At 33.4% G+C, this 19,130-nt stretch overlaps 1 protein-coding gene across 2 annotated transcripts in view; it reads left to right on the plus strand.

The window, feature by feature from the left end:
- The first annotated feature begins 1,187 nt into the window (after positions 1 to 1,187).
- The window catches only part of LOC126973879 (uncharacterized), a 55,465-nt gene continuing 37,522 nt past the window's right edge, over positions 1,188 to 19,130 (plus strand). For both annotated transcript variants that reach the window (XM_050821237.1, XM_050821238.1), the window contains exon 1: positions 1,188 to 1,564. In XM_050821237.1, coding sequence (XP_050677194.1) covers positions 1,369 to 1,564 — 196 coding nt within the window. In that variant the 5' untranslated portion in view covers positions 1,188 to 1,368. The remainder of the gene's footprint in view (positions 1,565 to 19,130) is intronic.

A 19,130-nucleotide genomic window follows, 5' to 3' on the forward strand; every position in this document is an offset into this window, starting at 1 on the left:
AATTGCCGCGTAAAATCCAGTAGATGCGATTTATGCAGTGCGAGAAAATAAATTCGCTCGCTGGGTTTTTGCCATGTGCACAGGCCTTACATTTCTGAACGGCCTTTCGTCAACGAGACAAAATTTGGTTGAATCACATTACAAACGACAAAAAGTGAAAAAAAAAATATAGCTTAATTCGAATTTCGCCCAACTCTTTGCTCAAAAGATTCTCATATCGCTCGGCTTTATTGACCATTTATTACTCAGACACAAAAAGCACAAATCATACAACTTTTTCGTATTTCGCACGGTCATTGAATAATGTATTTACTCGTCGAGATGTTGTTTTTATGTGATCATGTTTTTAAATCACTCGTGACTTGGTTTAGTTCCTGGTTTCAATATTTAAGCGCACTTGTATACTAATTAGGTTCTAAGTACTAACGTCATGGTAGTATACAATTGTGAAAGTTACAATATCCTTTGTCTGTCTGTTAGTATATACCTAGATAGATTGATTGGCAAACTTTATCTTTGCTTTCAATAATTCAACTTTTTTTATATCTCGTTTTATGTAAATGCGGACCTGCGCGTAATCTAAATGTGATTTTTAAGTAACTTTTATCGATACTTTCCGCGAAATCATATTATTACGTTTATCCAATATACGAGGAAGTTGATATTGCATTTGATACTATATTAAATATACTACATACCGAATATTTCTGCTCTATACAATAATTTTTGTATTATGTAACCGAGGACCGAAAACCTATTTTTTTCTATAACACAATACCTCGCGGTAAAAATATATCACATACCTACTATGCAAAAATTGGATTTAAGTGTCTTTATATTTAAATTGAATGTTTACCGCTATTATATTAATATGAACCTGCTTATAAAAGATACAAAGCTTTAAAAAGAAATATCAGAATAGTGGAATTGATTTAAAACATCGTTTGCTAATCCGTCTGTGAAAACGACCTTGTAGAAATAAATAAGTGGGCCAAATATTTCCGGTAGAAATATTCTCACTTAGGGCTCTATGACTTAAACTTTCGTGAAGAAATTGTAAAAAGACAGTGGCAAGTTGTGATAAAGTGAATTATGTTTTTTTTGCCATTCGTCGCTGTACTAAATTGAAAACGGTAGCCGGTGGCCGCAGCAAACTTGTCGAGTAAGTACTCAGTAGAGTGAAAGACACCGCGCATGCGCCATACTAAATAAACCATGCTCTCATCAAATAAGGCGGGAAAAATCATAAAAATTACTTTTTTATTAACCAAAAAGTTTGCGTTAACAAATGAGTTTTTATAACAATAGAAGAATATTTTTCGTGCCAAAGAAATATTTTATCAACATTTCAAGCATGATTCGACGAAAATGTATACGATATCGCTTGGAATAAGACGTTTTATATTTTTATATGTGATATTATATTGGTTATTAATTTGTGATGGTGCTAAAATTCGTAGCAAGTTTAAGAGGAAAGTTGATAATTTAAGTGATATACAATTTAACAAACTACAAGAGAAAAATGTTATGCCAGTTGAAGAAAAGCGCGGATTTTTCGGACACGGTAAGTTAATTATTCAATAAAATGTTATGTTTCTAATGTACTAGTAATACTAGCCCCAGATACTTTTTTCCTATTCCATGTATGAAAATAAGCAGACAAACTAGATATTATACGATAATTAGACAAAATAGATATTATCTATTTGGTCAATTTTGCAAACCATAAAAGATTGACATTTCTCAAGGTAGATATAATATAATTAGCAAAGTAAGAAAAAATATAAACAGAGAAGAAAATTCTACATTCTACTCAGATGGCATAATTCGGCTTAAAAGATGAATTAATGTATTAAATTTACACAAATACGTACTGTATTAATATAGTAATGAAAATTAATATCAACCTTATTGCATGTTTACCCCCTCTAATATACAATTAATAAAATTGTATAAATACTTGTGCAACACTACCCCTTATTCATAATAGTCTGATAACTTAAAGCATTGCTAATTCTCACTCTGTCTTCTTCTATTGACCTAAGTCAGAATGAGGATAAACACTCCTAAGCGGCTGTTTAAAGTTAGCGGACCATTATGAATAAGGGGGTATGTCATTCAAGAAATTCCGAAATTAAGAAAAATATATGAAAATAAAAAAGATGAAGATGTCAGATTTAGACGTATTGTCCCACAATTATTTATACAATTTTGTATTAATTGTATATAAGAGGGGGTAAACGGGCAATAAGCTTCACAGTTATTTAGCTAAAATGAGGATTATAGTAAGCCACAGTATAAAGAGCAGGGGCCATAGAGCCTAGATAAACTAGAACGCTAACTGCGAGGTTGTAGTTGTCGCATATCGCGTCGTCGCCGGCCGCGACTCAACGGTAGTTGTTGGGCGGACTGGCGTCGTCAGGCTTACAACGCATCTCGTTTTAATTAATGAGTTGCATATAATATGTTTGAGAAGCTCTCGAGAATATTTAAATCACATAAATTTATTTTATAGCATCACAAATCATGGCGTCATCCTTTTTAAGAATAAAAGTGGCAAATACTTTATAATTTTATGATAAATTTAACATAAAATAAACGTAAAATAGATTAATAAGTTGCTAATATAACTTTTAATACTAAATTAACTACTGACATGAGTTTTATAGCTATGGCTTTGTAAATATGATTGATATTATGTCTTACTAATGAGTAAATTTTTTATAATATCATCAACCTTAGAAAAATGGTATTTATAAACTAAAAACATCTGGGACTTAAGAATAAACTAAAAAAACGAAATTTAAGATCATTCAAAGCATTTTGCACATTATCCAAACATTCTGCAAATAAATCTACTTATGGTATGGTAGGGGTTCTATTTATCCGAAAGATCGAGATGCAGAAGAAATAATGATAGATATAATACACAATAAATCTTTTCAATATTAAACCTCCCTTTATTCGACGTGCCATTGTTGTATCAGCAAGAATTTCCGAATAAATTTACGTGACATTGGATCCTCTGATGCAAACTTATTCTTGATATTAAGATTTTTAACGTGGAGCAACTATAGTTACTTGGAAAGTGATAAAGAGAAAAACGTGAAGAAGATGGATTAATGAAAGATACCAAGAGATGCTTGGCAAAAATTTATTTGAAAAAAAAAAACTTCAAAAAAAGCGCGTACACCTTCCTTAAAGGCCGGCAACGCTCCTGTGATTCCTCCGATGCAAGAGAATGTGGGCGGCGGTGATCACTTAACACCTGGTGACCCGTACGCTCGTTTGTCCACCTTTTCCATTAAAAAAAAATAAAGAAATATAATAAAAAAGAATCAGAACTTACAATCATTAGATTTTCAATTCAACACTACCTGACGAGCCGAGTGGTAAATGTCCGAGCAAAAGGGGGTGGGTTCCGTTACCTCTGGGAATATTGCATATCTCTACGTCTACATATATGTAGTGTTGTTTTTGATCTTACTTTAGGTTTGTTTAATTTAATAACTCCATCAGGGAAAAGAACCATTAAAAATATAAGGGCCATGCGGATTGTACGTTTCGGACTCATTTCATGAATCTCACCAATACTCGAAGTTAAAATAATAACTCGATTTGCGGTGTATTTAGTAACATCGAGTGTATACGTATTATAAGTATACATAAGTCCCTTGATGATTGAAATACAGAAAAACCTACTAAAAGCAAGTACAAAATAAATTGACTTCACAAAAAAGAGCATCTTTCATGATTGAGGTCATAGAAACAGAAGACATGTAACAAATGATAACCAAGGTATACTTCGAAACAATAAATTAAAATAATGAAGATTGACAGCCCTGTGTTGAGCTGCGGGCTCCGGCTACCATCAGCGGGTCTCTCAAACCTGTTGGGAGTGTGTCAATGGAACGAGATTTACGCAATGTTTTTATCAGACGTTTTATCGCTACAAAAGGACATTGTCATCCTTTAACGTCGTGTTCATACTCTGCCAAATACAACAATGATAATATCTTACTTTTGGTGTCCATTCTTGGTGGTCATTTTTTGCCGAACTGCAAAATAATTTTTATTTTATTGCACGTACAATATTGTGTATGATATTTTATAAGGTTCTGGAAAATATGTGTATAGACTTATTGTATCGACATAATATATGTATTTTTATGACAATAAGAGATGAGACGAGCAGGACGCCGCTCAGGATTATTTGAAACCCAAAAATTCTTAGCGGCATTACAACTGCGCTCGTCACCTTGAGACATAAATACTGCGCTTACAGACCAAAACACTATATTGTTCCCACATTACTGCTTCACGGCAGAAATAGGCGCCGTTATAGTACCTATAATCTAGCCGGAATCCCGTGGAAAGGAGCCTCCCACTGGTATACCCATTTCTATAAACATTGTAGCACATGATTCGCTAAAAGTGAATTGTCAAAAGTTATCATGAGCGTATATTGTGGCCTAGATAAAGCGGTTACAGTTTGAATTTTGATAAAAAAATAACGTAAAAACAGCTCATTAATTCTATAGATATAAAAAGAAAATATGTTTTTCGTTCTACAAAAATTGACTTCTTCGAAAAGCAAGTTGAAATTATACAATACCTACTCCAAGCAAGTTAATAATAAGCAGAAGATAATGGAGTACAGATGCGAAATTCGAGTCGTGAATGTTGCGCCTCCTGACTTGTTGAAAACCGTCGCTAGAACGGTAAAGAGAAACATTTGGGAAATATACAATAAGTTTTACATGTTCTATATTAATGCTTATAGATTTTAATTTTGTGGACGAATATAAGTCTTAGTTTGGCATAAACATTGTTGGCATAAACGATTTGGTTTCTATTACATAAAATATTTATAATAAGCTAATTTATTATATTTAGGTGTGAACCTTAGTATAATAGCAAGTATTTATTCCTACGTCTACCTTGGACAAAACAATCTAGTTAGGCTTCTGGCAACTTCGCGAAAGAGATCACTCGTCGAATCCAACTCGGATGGGCAGCGTTCAGGAAGCTCCGTAGACAGATGACGGAAGCCAGTTGACGGAAGACGCAGTGTTGGTAGGCCCCCCACATGGTGGAACGATGATCTGCTCAAGTTCGCCGGAATACGTTAGACGAGGGTAGTGCAGAACCGATCGTCGTGGGCATCATTGGGGGAGGCCTTTGTCCAACAGTGGACGTCTTCCGGCTGAAGATGATGATGATTTATTCCTACTCTGTGATAGTAATAGTATTAAAAATATGACATTGAATCAAACTTAAATAATATCATATTTTATTATTATCATACTCTGTAAAACTGACCACCAATCAAATACCATCGGATTACTCAGCTTGGAATAAGTCAGAGAGAAAAGTCTTTTCTAAGCACGCTTGTTTGGATCAAGCATTTTGATCCAGTAGTAACATCGACACAAATACGTGCCGATGCTAAACATCTTTTTCAATGTTTAGTTAATACGTCACCAAACCATCACTGAATCCGATTTCTGCTGCAATATTCGCGCACTGCTGTATTATAAAGAAGGCTTCTATAGAGTTTTGAGAATACACTCAGTTGTTAAAAAGTCGTTCGATACTAAAAATTTTTCGTAATTAAATATTTTTTTCTGTGACCTCTTCTTTCTCAGTTAAGAAGTTATCGTGATTTTACCACGCTATTGATTTTAAAATCATCGGTTTAGTATTGACCAGCACGTTTCTTATAATCTGAAAGTCCTATGTTATTTTTTAAACACGGAATACGATAAAATATTTTGCTATCAAACAGAATTTCTGCGAATTATTTTCTTAAAAACCTTTATTTCTATGTTGTACGGATACTACCTTCCATGGAAGGTCAGATCTTTTTGTCACAAACAGAAATTAAAAAATATTTTAAACATGGCTTAGACACGTGTTTTGTTAAACATTGTCTAACTATTTAAGCCACTTCTTAAGATTGACGCTAAACAATAGACATACACGGATTTCTAATAGAACTTTTTTAATACAAGACATGTTTATCACGTGTTTAACTAATTTGTAATAATCGCAGATAATGTTTTAATGAAGATATCAATAACGCAATCATTTGAGAAATGCCAGGCGTATGAAGAGTTTCAAAAATAACATTTGGTTTTATATCTACTCTGTGTCGTGCTATCATAGCAATTCAGTTCTCTTTATCATCGCGCTCCAATTTAATATCACAAGAATATGTAACACTTAGATTATTTATACGTCTAGATAGACTATGACAGCTGTGAAAACGTCGAAAAAAGTTGACTTTAGACCTAACCTCTATTTTTAGCAATTCACGCACACTAACACAAAGTGTCATACAAATCGCGAGTGTAAGGCGTGGCTTGTTACGCACACTAAACTTATATTCGTGGCCTGTTTGTATCGGTTGTCTAACAGCAAGAAACTCTATCTAGACGTGTAAATTATCTTCGATGTAACACATGATTGGCGAGAAATTAAATCTAAATCAATGATAATTCATTGATTTAGATTTATAAGAACAGAGTGACTGGTTCCAAATTCTGACCTTAAATTTAGTTATGTTTTTAAAAATACATAAGGTAGAAGAAGAAGAAAATTTGACAATTGGCCTACCTTGAACACGCCAACCAGAGCAGATTATCATTGGAAGTCATAAATCTTTGTGTACTGAAAGTTTAATGTATTGAATCTTTAAATTTGTACAAGTCTTTGTATAACTTTATATACATTTAACTTTGATTTTCGAATGGAATTTTAACGGTTAAAAACCGGCCAAAAGTAGTTTGTAAGTATATTAGGATAGGACGAAATGACTATAAATAAATCTTGTAGTCATAATATAACGTATACTAATGAAATAATACTATTCATTCCAAAGCTTAGTTAAGTACCACCAAATATCACACATTTTAGGCGTTAAGTTTTACTATAAAATAAGAGGATACTTTTAGGTACTTGCATATAACAAAATTAAAAAATATTCATAAAAAGTATTCATTAAATATTTATTATCCAACTTTACATTAGCCGTAACAGAATTTATTGGGGTATAGCATATAAGCGGAAAATTACTGCTCCATGTATTGACACCAAATTTAATTGAGGCCAACTTGGCCTTATGTAAAAAAATATCTAAGGATTTTCTTGCCAGCAGCGTTCATTTTAGACCGAATTACAAAATGATAAAGTAAAAAACGATGAATTAAAAAAAAATATATTTTAATGCCTACGTAAACTAATTGAAGTCAAAAGTTGTTTGATAGAAGGAAATACTCTTATAATGAAAATAAACAAATGGTGTAAAAAATACGTTGCTTATGAACGCTGACGCAAGAACCTTTAGCCTTTTGGCTTTTTGAAGCTCACATCAAAATACAAAGTTCAAAAATGGCTGTAGCATTGAATGTAAATTTTGTGACACAAGCCACTGAAGAATAAAAAATGAAAAAAGAATATTTCTGTCGGTTAAAATGTAAATGCAAAAGAATACATTTAAATACTATTGTTTGTGTCGTTTCATAGACAATGCAATGTTTGTCAAAGCTTGCAATTGCTATCTACCTATATATCTATACTAATATTATAAAGAGGAAAGATTTGATTGTTTGTTTGCATTGAATAGACTCCGCAACTATTGAACCGATTTGAATAATTCTTTCACTGTTGGGAAGCTACATTATCCCCGAGTGTTATAGGCTATATAACATTTTCAAAAAAACCCTACTAAAAGTCCAGTAATGTAACCCAATGTGTAAAAATACGTACGCGAACGACGTCGCGGGTAATCAGCTAGTAGATATATATTTACAAGTCCTAATTGAACGCAGAGCCTAAGCCACAAAAGTTATAAACTTTAAATTTTGAACAAACGTACATTAATAGACGTTAGTCTGCACTATGAAGAGTTTTTTAAAGTTATACTTATGAAATGTAGGTACACACATAAATATATATACAAGCTTACTCGCCTACGGCCGCGTTAAATGGAACTATAAAAAATGTGTGTGTGAAAGATGTGAAAGAATTTATTACATGTGAATTCATACTATTACAATTTGTTATTAATATACGTCTACCAAAAGCAAATAAGAAATGAAAAGAGAAAAAAAAACTGGTTCACTGCAGCTATGATTCGCTTCAAATGAGAATTTACTATGACAAGTGGACAGACAGGCAAAACATGTATAAAGTATATTCATGAGTGATCCTATACTGGTTTCGGAATATTTGTTCGGACTTTCGAAACCCTCAAACACGTGTATGTAAGTATATAATATGAAGCTTAAGAAAGTAATAATTGTTTATACATCATTATGAATTCGATGTCAGCCACCCCCAAAAATTATGGAAACGATAACCTTACATCTCTCTCGTCTCGTCACTTTTTCTCGTACGAAAAACTTATTGTTTCAAAACCATTGACGTACAAGTTGTTCATAATAAATCAATGTAAAAAACGTCAATATCCATGCAAAACTTTGAATTATTAACTATTTACTATTCAGTATTTTTGCGTTTTACTTAGTGAGTTTTCGGATTCGGTATTCATTGTAGAAAAGACAGTATTAAGTAAGTATTCTTTATAAAATGTATTCTATAGAGTATAGGCACTCGTTACTTTTTACATTATGTTATTATTAGCCTGGTGGTAATATTAAAATATTATGTATATTATTGTAACATTAGTCTTTGATACTCGTGCATACCTCCGAAGTATTTTCAAAAAATATATAACTTTGAATTTAAACAACAAAATCATAACTCTAGATGCAGTTATCCAATGATTGAAGATTATCAAGATCATATATTACATTATTGGCACTAAAGTTCGAAGCACTTATAAGCAATAATCGAACTCAAGACTCGTTTCTATAACTTCGCACTCGTCTAAAGTTTCCTTGCAACTTTAATGTAAAAATGTAGTTATAGCTGATAAACACTTGGTTTCCTATAGATCCGTTCACTTTCTAATTGAAATGAAATTGCCAATACTCCTATCAGAAACTATAAAACCCTTAAGAGTCGATTTCTCTCCGGTACAGCCTGTGTTTATAAACATATATGTACATGCTATAGCAATGAAGGCTTGAGCGGACTTAGATGTAACTGTTTAAACGTGCTTTCAATAGGCACAAAATAGTCATATAAAGATAATAATTTTTAAAAAATACTTTAACCTACAGAAATCTATATTATCAGCTATGAAAAATGGAATTATTAATCTTGATGTATGAAAAATTTGTGTAGCGAAACGATCAAGATCGATCAAGTCCCTGGTGAAGTCAGGGCTCGAGAAGAGACACAGATAAAACATAATTAGAATTAATTATGTTGGATACACTAGCAAGTTGATTTCCGGATCAAAATAACTTCTTAATAAGTGTAATATTAAGCAACAGACTAATCATAAGACGTAAGGTTGTTTAATATTGAAATATTATATAATAAATATTATATAATTTATCAAAACATTACATTAAATTAAACCTATCATTACGGGGAAGAATATTGGCAGTATTTCCGCGTTGGATAGCTAGGCTGATCCATTGACCAAAATAGTTGCGAGCGCTTGGGTTTCCCGTTTCTGGTTTCCAGCCTTAGTGAGGCGCGAAGATAGTACTTTGTTCCGCGCCTCTGAGCCCCACGGGCCAAGTGTCTCGACACTAACCGGCACAAAGATGTATGACTCACTGAGACCGACATATTTGCGACGCTTGCTGTCTTCGGCAGTCGAAGCAGCAGCCCCAGCACCAACCGATGTAACTTGGACATGAGAAGGAGCCAGAGAGTCGACGCAAGTCGCGTCCTACACCAGCGCCCTTCCCCGTGCCCACGCCACCAGGGTCATTCCATCAGGACGCTTGTCATCGCGGCGGGTAATACCATTTGGCTCAAAAACAGCTGGTATATTAAGAACGCCAAAGCCCTGCGGATGACTTTATTAATGCTGGCGTGACGACAGATACGGCATGCTGACTTTAGGCAGGATAGCCCATGACGACCAAGAGCATCTACCTGAACACCACATCTACATTGATGTGGTTCATTCAGTTTTATACCGAGCCGGAGTGATACGCATATTGACAATGTCATCTTGTCAAGTTCCAATCGGCGATATAATTATTATTATTTCCATCAATTTTTTTATGCCATATTATAAATAATATACAAACACACTAAAGTGTTTCAAACAAACATCGATCATAAAGTGATCAGAGATCATAACCGCTACTACCTACAGTTCATGTTAAGATGAAGTTAATCCGCGATCTAAATGTAACATGAGTGGTAAAGCATTAATTTCACAGTCGGCGTAACACGGACAATAAGTGAGGTTGGCTCAATTATGTTCTCGCTATCAACGACACATCACTCAAGTAATGTAAAACGAAAGTGAACACACTGATTGATCTTGACTGAGACGTGCTAGCGACTGTTCTCACACAGGTGTTGTAGTAGGTGATTACATCAGGGGCGGCCTCAGATATTGCGAGACCCTGTGATGGTAGTACTGTGCGAGACACCTGTCTGCCAAAAAAAAACACACAAAAACACAACAATTTACAATATTCATTAAGATCTTAAAATACTTAATAAAATAAGGCAAGAAATATTAGAAAAAATAAAAATAAATGTAAATAACTGTGTCGCGTGATTCCCTGCTAAAAGGAGCTGACCCAGTACATTGTTGGTCAGTGCAGAATACACCTACACAACAATGGTTTTCAGCAGCCCCTGGTGACATTTGGAGTAGACAGTTTATCAGTGGGAGGCTCCTTTGCACAGGATGCCAGCTAGATTATGGGTACCACAACGGCTCCTATTTCTGCCGTGAAGCAGTAATGGGTAAGCATTACTGTGTGTCGGTCTGTAGGGTGCCGTAGCTAGTTCTAATTTCACTAAATTACTGGACAAATGAGACTTAACATCTTATGTCTCAAGATGACGAGCGCAGTTGTAATGCCGCTCAGAATTTTTGGGGGTTTTCAAGAATCCTAAGCGGCACTGCATTGTAATGGGCAGGGCGAATTGATAAATTACCATCAGCTGAACGTCCTGCTCGTCTCGTCCCTTATTTTCATAAAAAAAAGACAGTTGCTTTAGTCTTTCTTAAATATCGTTACCGTATCAACAGTGAGACATTAATATTTATCGCTAGTCATTATATTTTATTTCACTGATTCCTTTATAATCTCCCGAACAGAATAACTGCGTCGCGAACATAAGAGTGCTCGACTGAATTATTGCTGATCAAATGGCATCACATATAAACAATTGTTTTATTATTTAGCTAACCGACACTAATAAATAAATTATATAAAAATTTAAAAAAAAAACTAAAAACACGCATATAATTCTCTTTGATATTCGAAAATTTCCTAATATTAGATAAATCAGTTAAAGATAATGGTTGAAATTTAAAATTAACATCAATTCCTGCCTTATAGGCGATAGATGAAAATCATATAAGTTAATAAAAATATTATTTTGCAAATTGAAAAATGGAATAATTTTCTCAAATTAATGTATTGTCATCGGTCCTCGATAAATCTACGAAGTGTCAACGAAATATGGCCGTTTAAAGTGGGTCAAAATCGCGCCCAATTGAGTCGGTTACAAACAAACATACACACAGGTGAAGCTAATAAAAAGCGTGTAAAAACGGTTTGTAACTGTAAGTTTGTCCTCCTCACCCATAAAAATATAATTCATATAAAAGCCACGCTAAATCATCTATCTCCAACACAACATAAAGCGCGAGAAAGTGAATTTATACGACATGTAACGGGTAAAAAAACGCAAAAAGGTTTTACCATTATTTATCGTGTCCCTCTGTACATGAACAATGATGTTTGAATTTTATTACGAAGATGCTTTGGGAAGTGAAAATTTTCCTTATTCGATAATGAGGCTAAGGGTATAAACATTACGTTTGTATTTTATGGCATTTGATGTAAATTATTCATATTGAGCAGCTCTTGGAAGGTAAATTTAAAGATACATATATTAGTATTGTGTTACTTATTTCTTTAATTGCTTTTAAATCATAAACAAAAATACTTAGGTATAGTTTAAGGAAATTCAAAGCCTACAATGAATCTAATACTTATAGGAAAATCCTATTATAATGTAAAGGTTTATTGAAATAGTAATTCAATTTGGGTGTGACTTTTCCTAAGAAGCTTTGAATAAGTTTAAGCGAAAATATTTTATTAATAATTATTTTCAAATTTAATCAAAATTGTCAAATTTTATTGTATCGAGTGAGGATTTGCATGTATAGGTAGACATTCAATCTTGTAAGTTTTTTCCCTAAAATATGGTCAAGGCTGGTCCATGCGTCATGTTCTTGAACGTTACTAAGGTAGCTGGATCATCCTGCTATCGGGAACTCTGCTTCATATTCTTAAATATATATAATTATTTATAATAATAAAGTATTAATAGATCTGCATGTCTGTATGACGTTACTGCAATGTTAGTACATAATATTATGATATTTTATTTATTTACCTTGTGTGTCGAGGCTCTTGTATTTTTTAATAACTTATAATAATTAAATTACATTTATTAATATAATACTTAATATTCAATTAAAAAAACTGACAATTATTGCACAACCTTTTCCGAAGTGATCGTAAGTGGTAACTTTTGTCACTAATAAGTATAATTTTATAACATAAATGACAAAAAGCAATTTTGTTTGATTTTATGTGCCATGACCCAAGATAAAGATGGTTGTTGTAAACATGAAGTAATTGTATATGAATTAATGCTTTAATTCATATACAATAAGTGCTTTACATATATAATATCATAAAGTCATAAATGGAGGTTGGGAGAAACCATGACTAAATTATTTAAATGGTTCAAATCTAAAAAACCAAAGCAACTTTTAATTTTTACTTTCTCACACATCAACATGGCTGTTATGGAAAACAATTTATATCTATCATTATAACCAGCTTCACTGAGGCTCATTTTTATAGTGTTGCAGATATGTTTAACCATAACTGACTTTGCCTTATTATTTATACCTTCGCGTATAAAGGCATAAGAGGAAATTAATTTTTCACATTTCCGAAACAAATGACGCTCTGATACAGAAGAAACGGCATAGAAAGAAACTCTCTCCCACTATTTTCCCCTATTTGATTGAAAATGCAATTAATACTATATTGTACTGTGCTATTTGTTATTAATAATCATATTTTAGTCCCAGGCTGTCGAATCGCTTAGATATTTTCCTATTGAATAGTGTTAAAACCAATTAATTAACTGCACCTAATAATATACGTAAAAGCCTACATCACTGAAATAATACATAACCTCAACTAGTACCTACCTACCTAAAAACTTGAACCTAAGTAATATATATATTCCAATCTATTTAGTAATTAATTTGATTAACCCCGTCGATGAAATAATAACACATAAAACCATTTACAGATATTTAATGAATACATAACCACCACTACCATTACAAATTTCAAGGAAATAACTATTCATCCGTTACATAGCTCTATAGTACTCACATTTTAGAAAATCACAGGTTATCCCTGTGATTTAGCTAGATCAAGATAATATTAATAATTAAAAGGTTTATTTGGTTCAAAAGGTTAACAGAAATCCTATAACAAATAACAATATGGACATTAAAGAACCAAAATGGCGTCTAGTCAGCATAAAAATAATTTCTAACAGAATCTCTTTAAATTATCAAATATACTTATCTTTTGACACCAATTCCGTTTTTACAAAGGACACAATTCTACAAATTGGATGTAGGAATAGAATAGCTATTAAACCACAAAAATAATAGTGAGCCTCCAGTCTTCTGCCCGCTGGCTTCAATACCTTTTTTCTTTTTTAAAAGGAGTGTCACTGATTCTTAACAATTTAAAATAACCACATCCGCCACTTCCGTCGTTGACATGACAATAGATTTCAATAACTTGACTAAATCAGGGCCATCTAGTTGAATTCGGTTTCAACTTTTTCATAATTAAGTAAGTATTCATGTCGTAGGTAGGTAGTGCACCCATCATGGGTACCTGGTAAACGCCTTATTCACACTAGTAAGATTAACAGCGGAACGTTTTTTAAACAAAACCTTTGAATTTACTTATAGATAACGCCTGACCTCGCCTGATTACTGTCAATGCTATTGTGTACCTCGTAGAGGCTTCTAGAACTAATTATTAGCAATTTCTTATCTGCAGTGTTGTAACAATAAAAAAGGCCTCATGTGGTTATAGTATTTATAATGTCTATAACTAAGCTGATACACCTAGACTAGCCATTAGTTCTGTTTCATAAAACTTATATGTATTTATTAAATGAAATCTCAGAAAGAAACATAAGTAACATTTCTACATAACTGTTGATTTAAATTTTTTGGGGTAGCTCTTATAGGAGACAGGGTCATCGAATGTCAAGTTATCAACGCCGCGCCAAAAGCAGAGTGTTGCCGGGAACACCTCCAAACTGTTAACTATCTTATGAATAAAAATACACAATAATAATTTTACAAATTGGCAACAATTTACTAATGATAATAATAATATAATATTGACACTCTTTTTACACAAATTATCTTGCCCCAAGTTAAGCATATATAGCCTGTGTTATGGGTTACAAGACAATGATATATTTAATACAATATACTTACTTAAACATACATATATTCATATAAACATACATAAATACATTTAAACATCCATGACTCGGAAACAAACATCTATATTCATCATATAAATGCTTGCACCTACCGGGATTCGAACCCTGGACCTCTAGCTTAGTAGGTAGGATCGCTAATAAGCGATATTATGGACGAAGTCATAAATTCTAACATATATATACCGTGAAACACATAGTATTGAGTAACTTTTGATTATGTTAATTTAAATCGCACCGAAACTGGTTGGCAACACAAGGAGCGGTCCTTGAACTAATCTCGTAGAGAAAGCCAAAACACGTTTAAATAATTTTAAAAATGTAGTGCTTAACGGAATCAAACCCGCATACCTTGTGTAAGTTTATTTCATACTTCGGCTGAGATTATAGCTTCCACGATTCGAAAGTATAATTATTGGAAAATGTACTCAAGACAATTACTTATGATTTGTCATTATGACTTATTAACAGTTAACTTGCAAATGAGACTTAATATCTTATGTCTCAAGGTGACGAGCGCAGTTGTAGTGCCGCTCAAAATTTTTGGGTTTTTTCAAGAATCCTGAGCGGCACTGCATTGTAATGGGCAGGGCGTATCAATTACCATCAGCTGAACGTCCAGATCGTCTCGCCCCTTACTGTCATAAAACAAAACTTATAAGACCAATATTATGATCAGTTTAGATTGATTAAACTTATAAGAATACGATTTCACTTGCAATCATAAGTAGGTACCGTATGTTCTGAAAATGTCTTTCTCATCAATCCAAAAAAAACTTATAAGTTATATTTTGGAAGACATGACAATTCTTCAAGAATTTAAAAACGGGAGTGATAATAATGCTTATTCCGGTTTCGGTATGGAATTATTAAGTTTTGGTCCGTCGCTATCTTCCTACAAAAACCTAAACAGTTCCAACACTCCGTAACTATGCTGTGTGTAATAGAATCCACAACGATTTTTCTAAGGAAAAATATGCCTTTATTTTTTTGCTTTCTTTTATTTGTTGCCCGTTAGAAAGTATAAAATGCGCACCAGTTTGCTAAGCGTTATTCGTAGCACTGTTGCTGCAGGGATTAAATACATTTTAACGCAAACAATTGCTACTATTACGACTATAAATTTCGGTTATTACAAAGTACGACTTTAATTATGTCTCAAATAATTTCGTAGCCATTAGCTTGCTCAATTAAAATAATTTGCTCAAATATTTTTTTTTCTACGTCCAATTCATTTTTACATGCTTTATATTAGCTTGACCTCTATCTAAGTAATGTGTAACGGATCTCTGGAAACAAATTTTCACCCACTTTAAAATGTCTGATTCAAATTATACTTTGAACGTAATGTCAATTTAATAAATTATATAGTCCATCAAATTTTTTTGACCAAGATCATAAGCGATTTTTTAATGTCGTATTCCCGGTAGTGTCCTTGGTCGTGCGTGCTAATTGAAATTCAAATATTTTTATTTGAAATAGGATGTGATATCACCATCACCACGACATGAATGTCAAAAACTACCACCCATTCCAAAACGAATGCCTCAGACCTGAGAAGAATGGGCGCAACAAACATCGATTATTCGTTATCAAATATTATAATACACTGGCCATCAAAAGTAAGTATCACACTTTTAAAATTGGGATAACGTTTTAAGTTCACAAGATATACTTTCGAAATAAAAAGGACTCCAAAGAGAATTTAATTTTGTACATAAAAACTTTATAGTCGGTAACCTTCTTTTAAGAATTGGCTGAAAAAAAACTTCAAAAACAAAACCATTCCTTTTTCAAAGTGGACGTTTCCGAATTACAATTTTACCATTCACATATTTCTTTCTGTTTTCAATTTTTTTCAAGATCGATGGGTCTTGTTTTAAAAATTTATGCTAAAAAGCACATAACGTTTATTTATCATGCCTTTTTCAGTTGAAGAATGTGCTAGGATCATGTCTTTTCTGGAACTAGGCATCTGTATGCGTCGCACTGCAAGAATGGTGGGTGTGTCGGTACGAACGGTCCAGAAGGTAAAGCGAAGGTACGAAGAGACTGGACACCATCTGAGGAGACCTTGTAATGGCAGACCCAGGTGTACCAGTGCCCGAGAAGATCGTTATATTATTTCCACTGTGTTAAGAAATCGCCACCTAAATGCAGTTGAAGTCCAGCAATAGCTACTTCAGACCCGGAGGGACTACATTAGTGACAGTACAGTAAGAAGAAGACTTGCTGAAGCAAATTTGAAACCCCGAAGACCAGCGAGTGGCCCAAAACTCGAGAGACAATATCGAGTAGCGAGACGCCCGTGAACACATGCAGTGGGATGAAGAAGAATGGTCAAGAATTTTGTTTGCTTTGAGTCTCGATTCTCCCTTTACACTTCTGATGGCGAAGTGTTTACAGGCGACCTGGTGAGCGAATAAATGCTAAACCGGCTCGAAGCTGTAATCAGAACTCGATGAGGCAATACCAGCTATTAAAATTAAATAACATGTAATACATTTTAGTTGAATTTTTTTACACTAAACTAAAAATGTCTATTTTCATTGTTTTATCTTTTTTAAGTTAAAAATGTTACTAATGTATAATTTTAGTTTCTAAGAATTAAAGCCTATAAATTTTGCAAAAAACGATTTTAATCTTAAATCTCTACCTCTCTATAGTTAAGAAAAAAATTTAAATTGAAAAGTGTGATACTCACTTTTGCAGGCCAGTGTAGTTTTAAAACTAAAAAAGAAAATTAAAAAATAGTTAACGAAGTTAGAAATCCAAACTAAAAGGTAGAACGTACTTGTAGTAGTACTTTTCAATAATAGATAGCCATGACTGTATTCTGCCCGTTCATATTCGGGAGATCTTAATAATGCCAGGACGAAATGTACCAGCTCCATTGCACAGGGTGCTGGCTAGATTATGGGTACCACAACGGCGCTTGTTAAAGCAGCAATGTGTAAACATTATTGAGTTTCGGTTTGAAGGGCGCTGTAGCTAATGAAATTACTGGGCAAATGAGACTTAACACCTTATGTATCAAGGTGTTGAGCGCAGTTGTAGTGCCACTCAGAATTTTTGGGTTTTTTAAGAATCCTGAGTGGCACTGCATTGTAATGGGCATGGTGTATCTGTTACCATCAGCAAAACGTCCTGTTCGACTCGTCCTTTATTGTCATTAAAGAAATTCTATATCCAATTTTATACAAGGTGTGTCTAAAGTTTCATGATCTAAAAGTATAAAATTTAGCACAGCTTAACTTAGGGTACCCAAAGATATAGAAAGGCATAAGGTTGAAAGTCAATAGAATCAGAAGTTTTGAGAGGTTACGTACTAAATACAATTTTTATACCTCGAATAACTAATTCCGAATCATATCCCACTTGACTTTAAAGTTATGTTACAACGAAGCCATAAGAAAGCATAAGGGTACACTCACTCCATTAAAGATTTCAGTATGTGTTGTTCATCCTCTTAAACATTGCACAAATACTATAATTATAAAGCGTCGAATTAATGTACATATGAATTAATAATAAACAAAAATCAATCTGGTTTCACTAGGGGCTTATCAACAATTAATGCGGGTACTAGACTTTGAATTGAGCACATCTTTGACGCCTGGGAAGAGTCACAGGATGCATTGGGCATTTTTTGTGATTTGTCCAAAGCATTTGACTGCGTCCACCATGAAACTTTACTCCTAAAACTAAAGCATTATGGAGTGAAAAATAGAGCCCTAAATCTGTTAAAATCATATTAAAGCGAAAGAGTTCAGATAGTCGATGTAAATGGCAAATGGGCTTCGGGTAAACCTGTGGGAATAGGTGCTCCACAGGGTTCTATTTTCGGTCCTTTCTTGTTTCTTATATATATATTTTAACGATCTACCGTTTGTGGTGGATGACAGCCATGAGATTGTATTGTTTGCTGATGATATTTCACTTATTTATGAAGTAAAGCTACGTGCAGATATGGATGACAAGGTAAATAATGCACTCTCAAAGATAGTGCGTTGTTTTGAGACGAATAATCTGCACTTAAACAGTAAAAAAACAAAATGTTTACGGTTCATTACACCAAACACAGCGGAGGTACAAACCAACGTTCTTAATTGGATTTATACGTTGGATAAAAAGCTTCAGTGGGGTCCACATATTGCCCATCTAGCAGATAGACTCAGCTCTGCGGCATTTGCAGTTAGAAAAATTAGAATCAGAAAGATTAGAGAGTACACGAATGTTGCGACCACTAGATTAGTGTACTTTAGTTATTTTCAGAGCATCATGACGTACGGTATTTTACTATGGGGTCATGCTGCTGATATAGTGTTTGCTCTGCAAAAGAGAGCTGTTCGTGCTATATATCAGCTCGCCAAAGAAAAATTTAAAAATATAAATATTATGACTGTTCATTGTCAGTATATTTATGAAAATTTAATATACGTTCACAA

This window comes from Leptidea sinapis, chromosome 30, assembly GCF_905404315.1.
Source record: "Leptidea sinapis chromosome 30, ilLepSina1.1, whole genome shotgun sequence".
Classification (NCBI taxonomy): Eukaryota; Metazoa; Arthropoda; class Insecta; order Lepidoptera; family Pieridae; genus Leptidea; species Leptidea sinapis.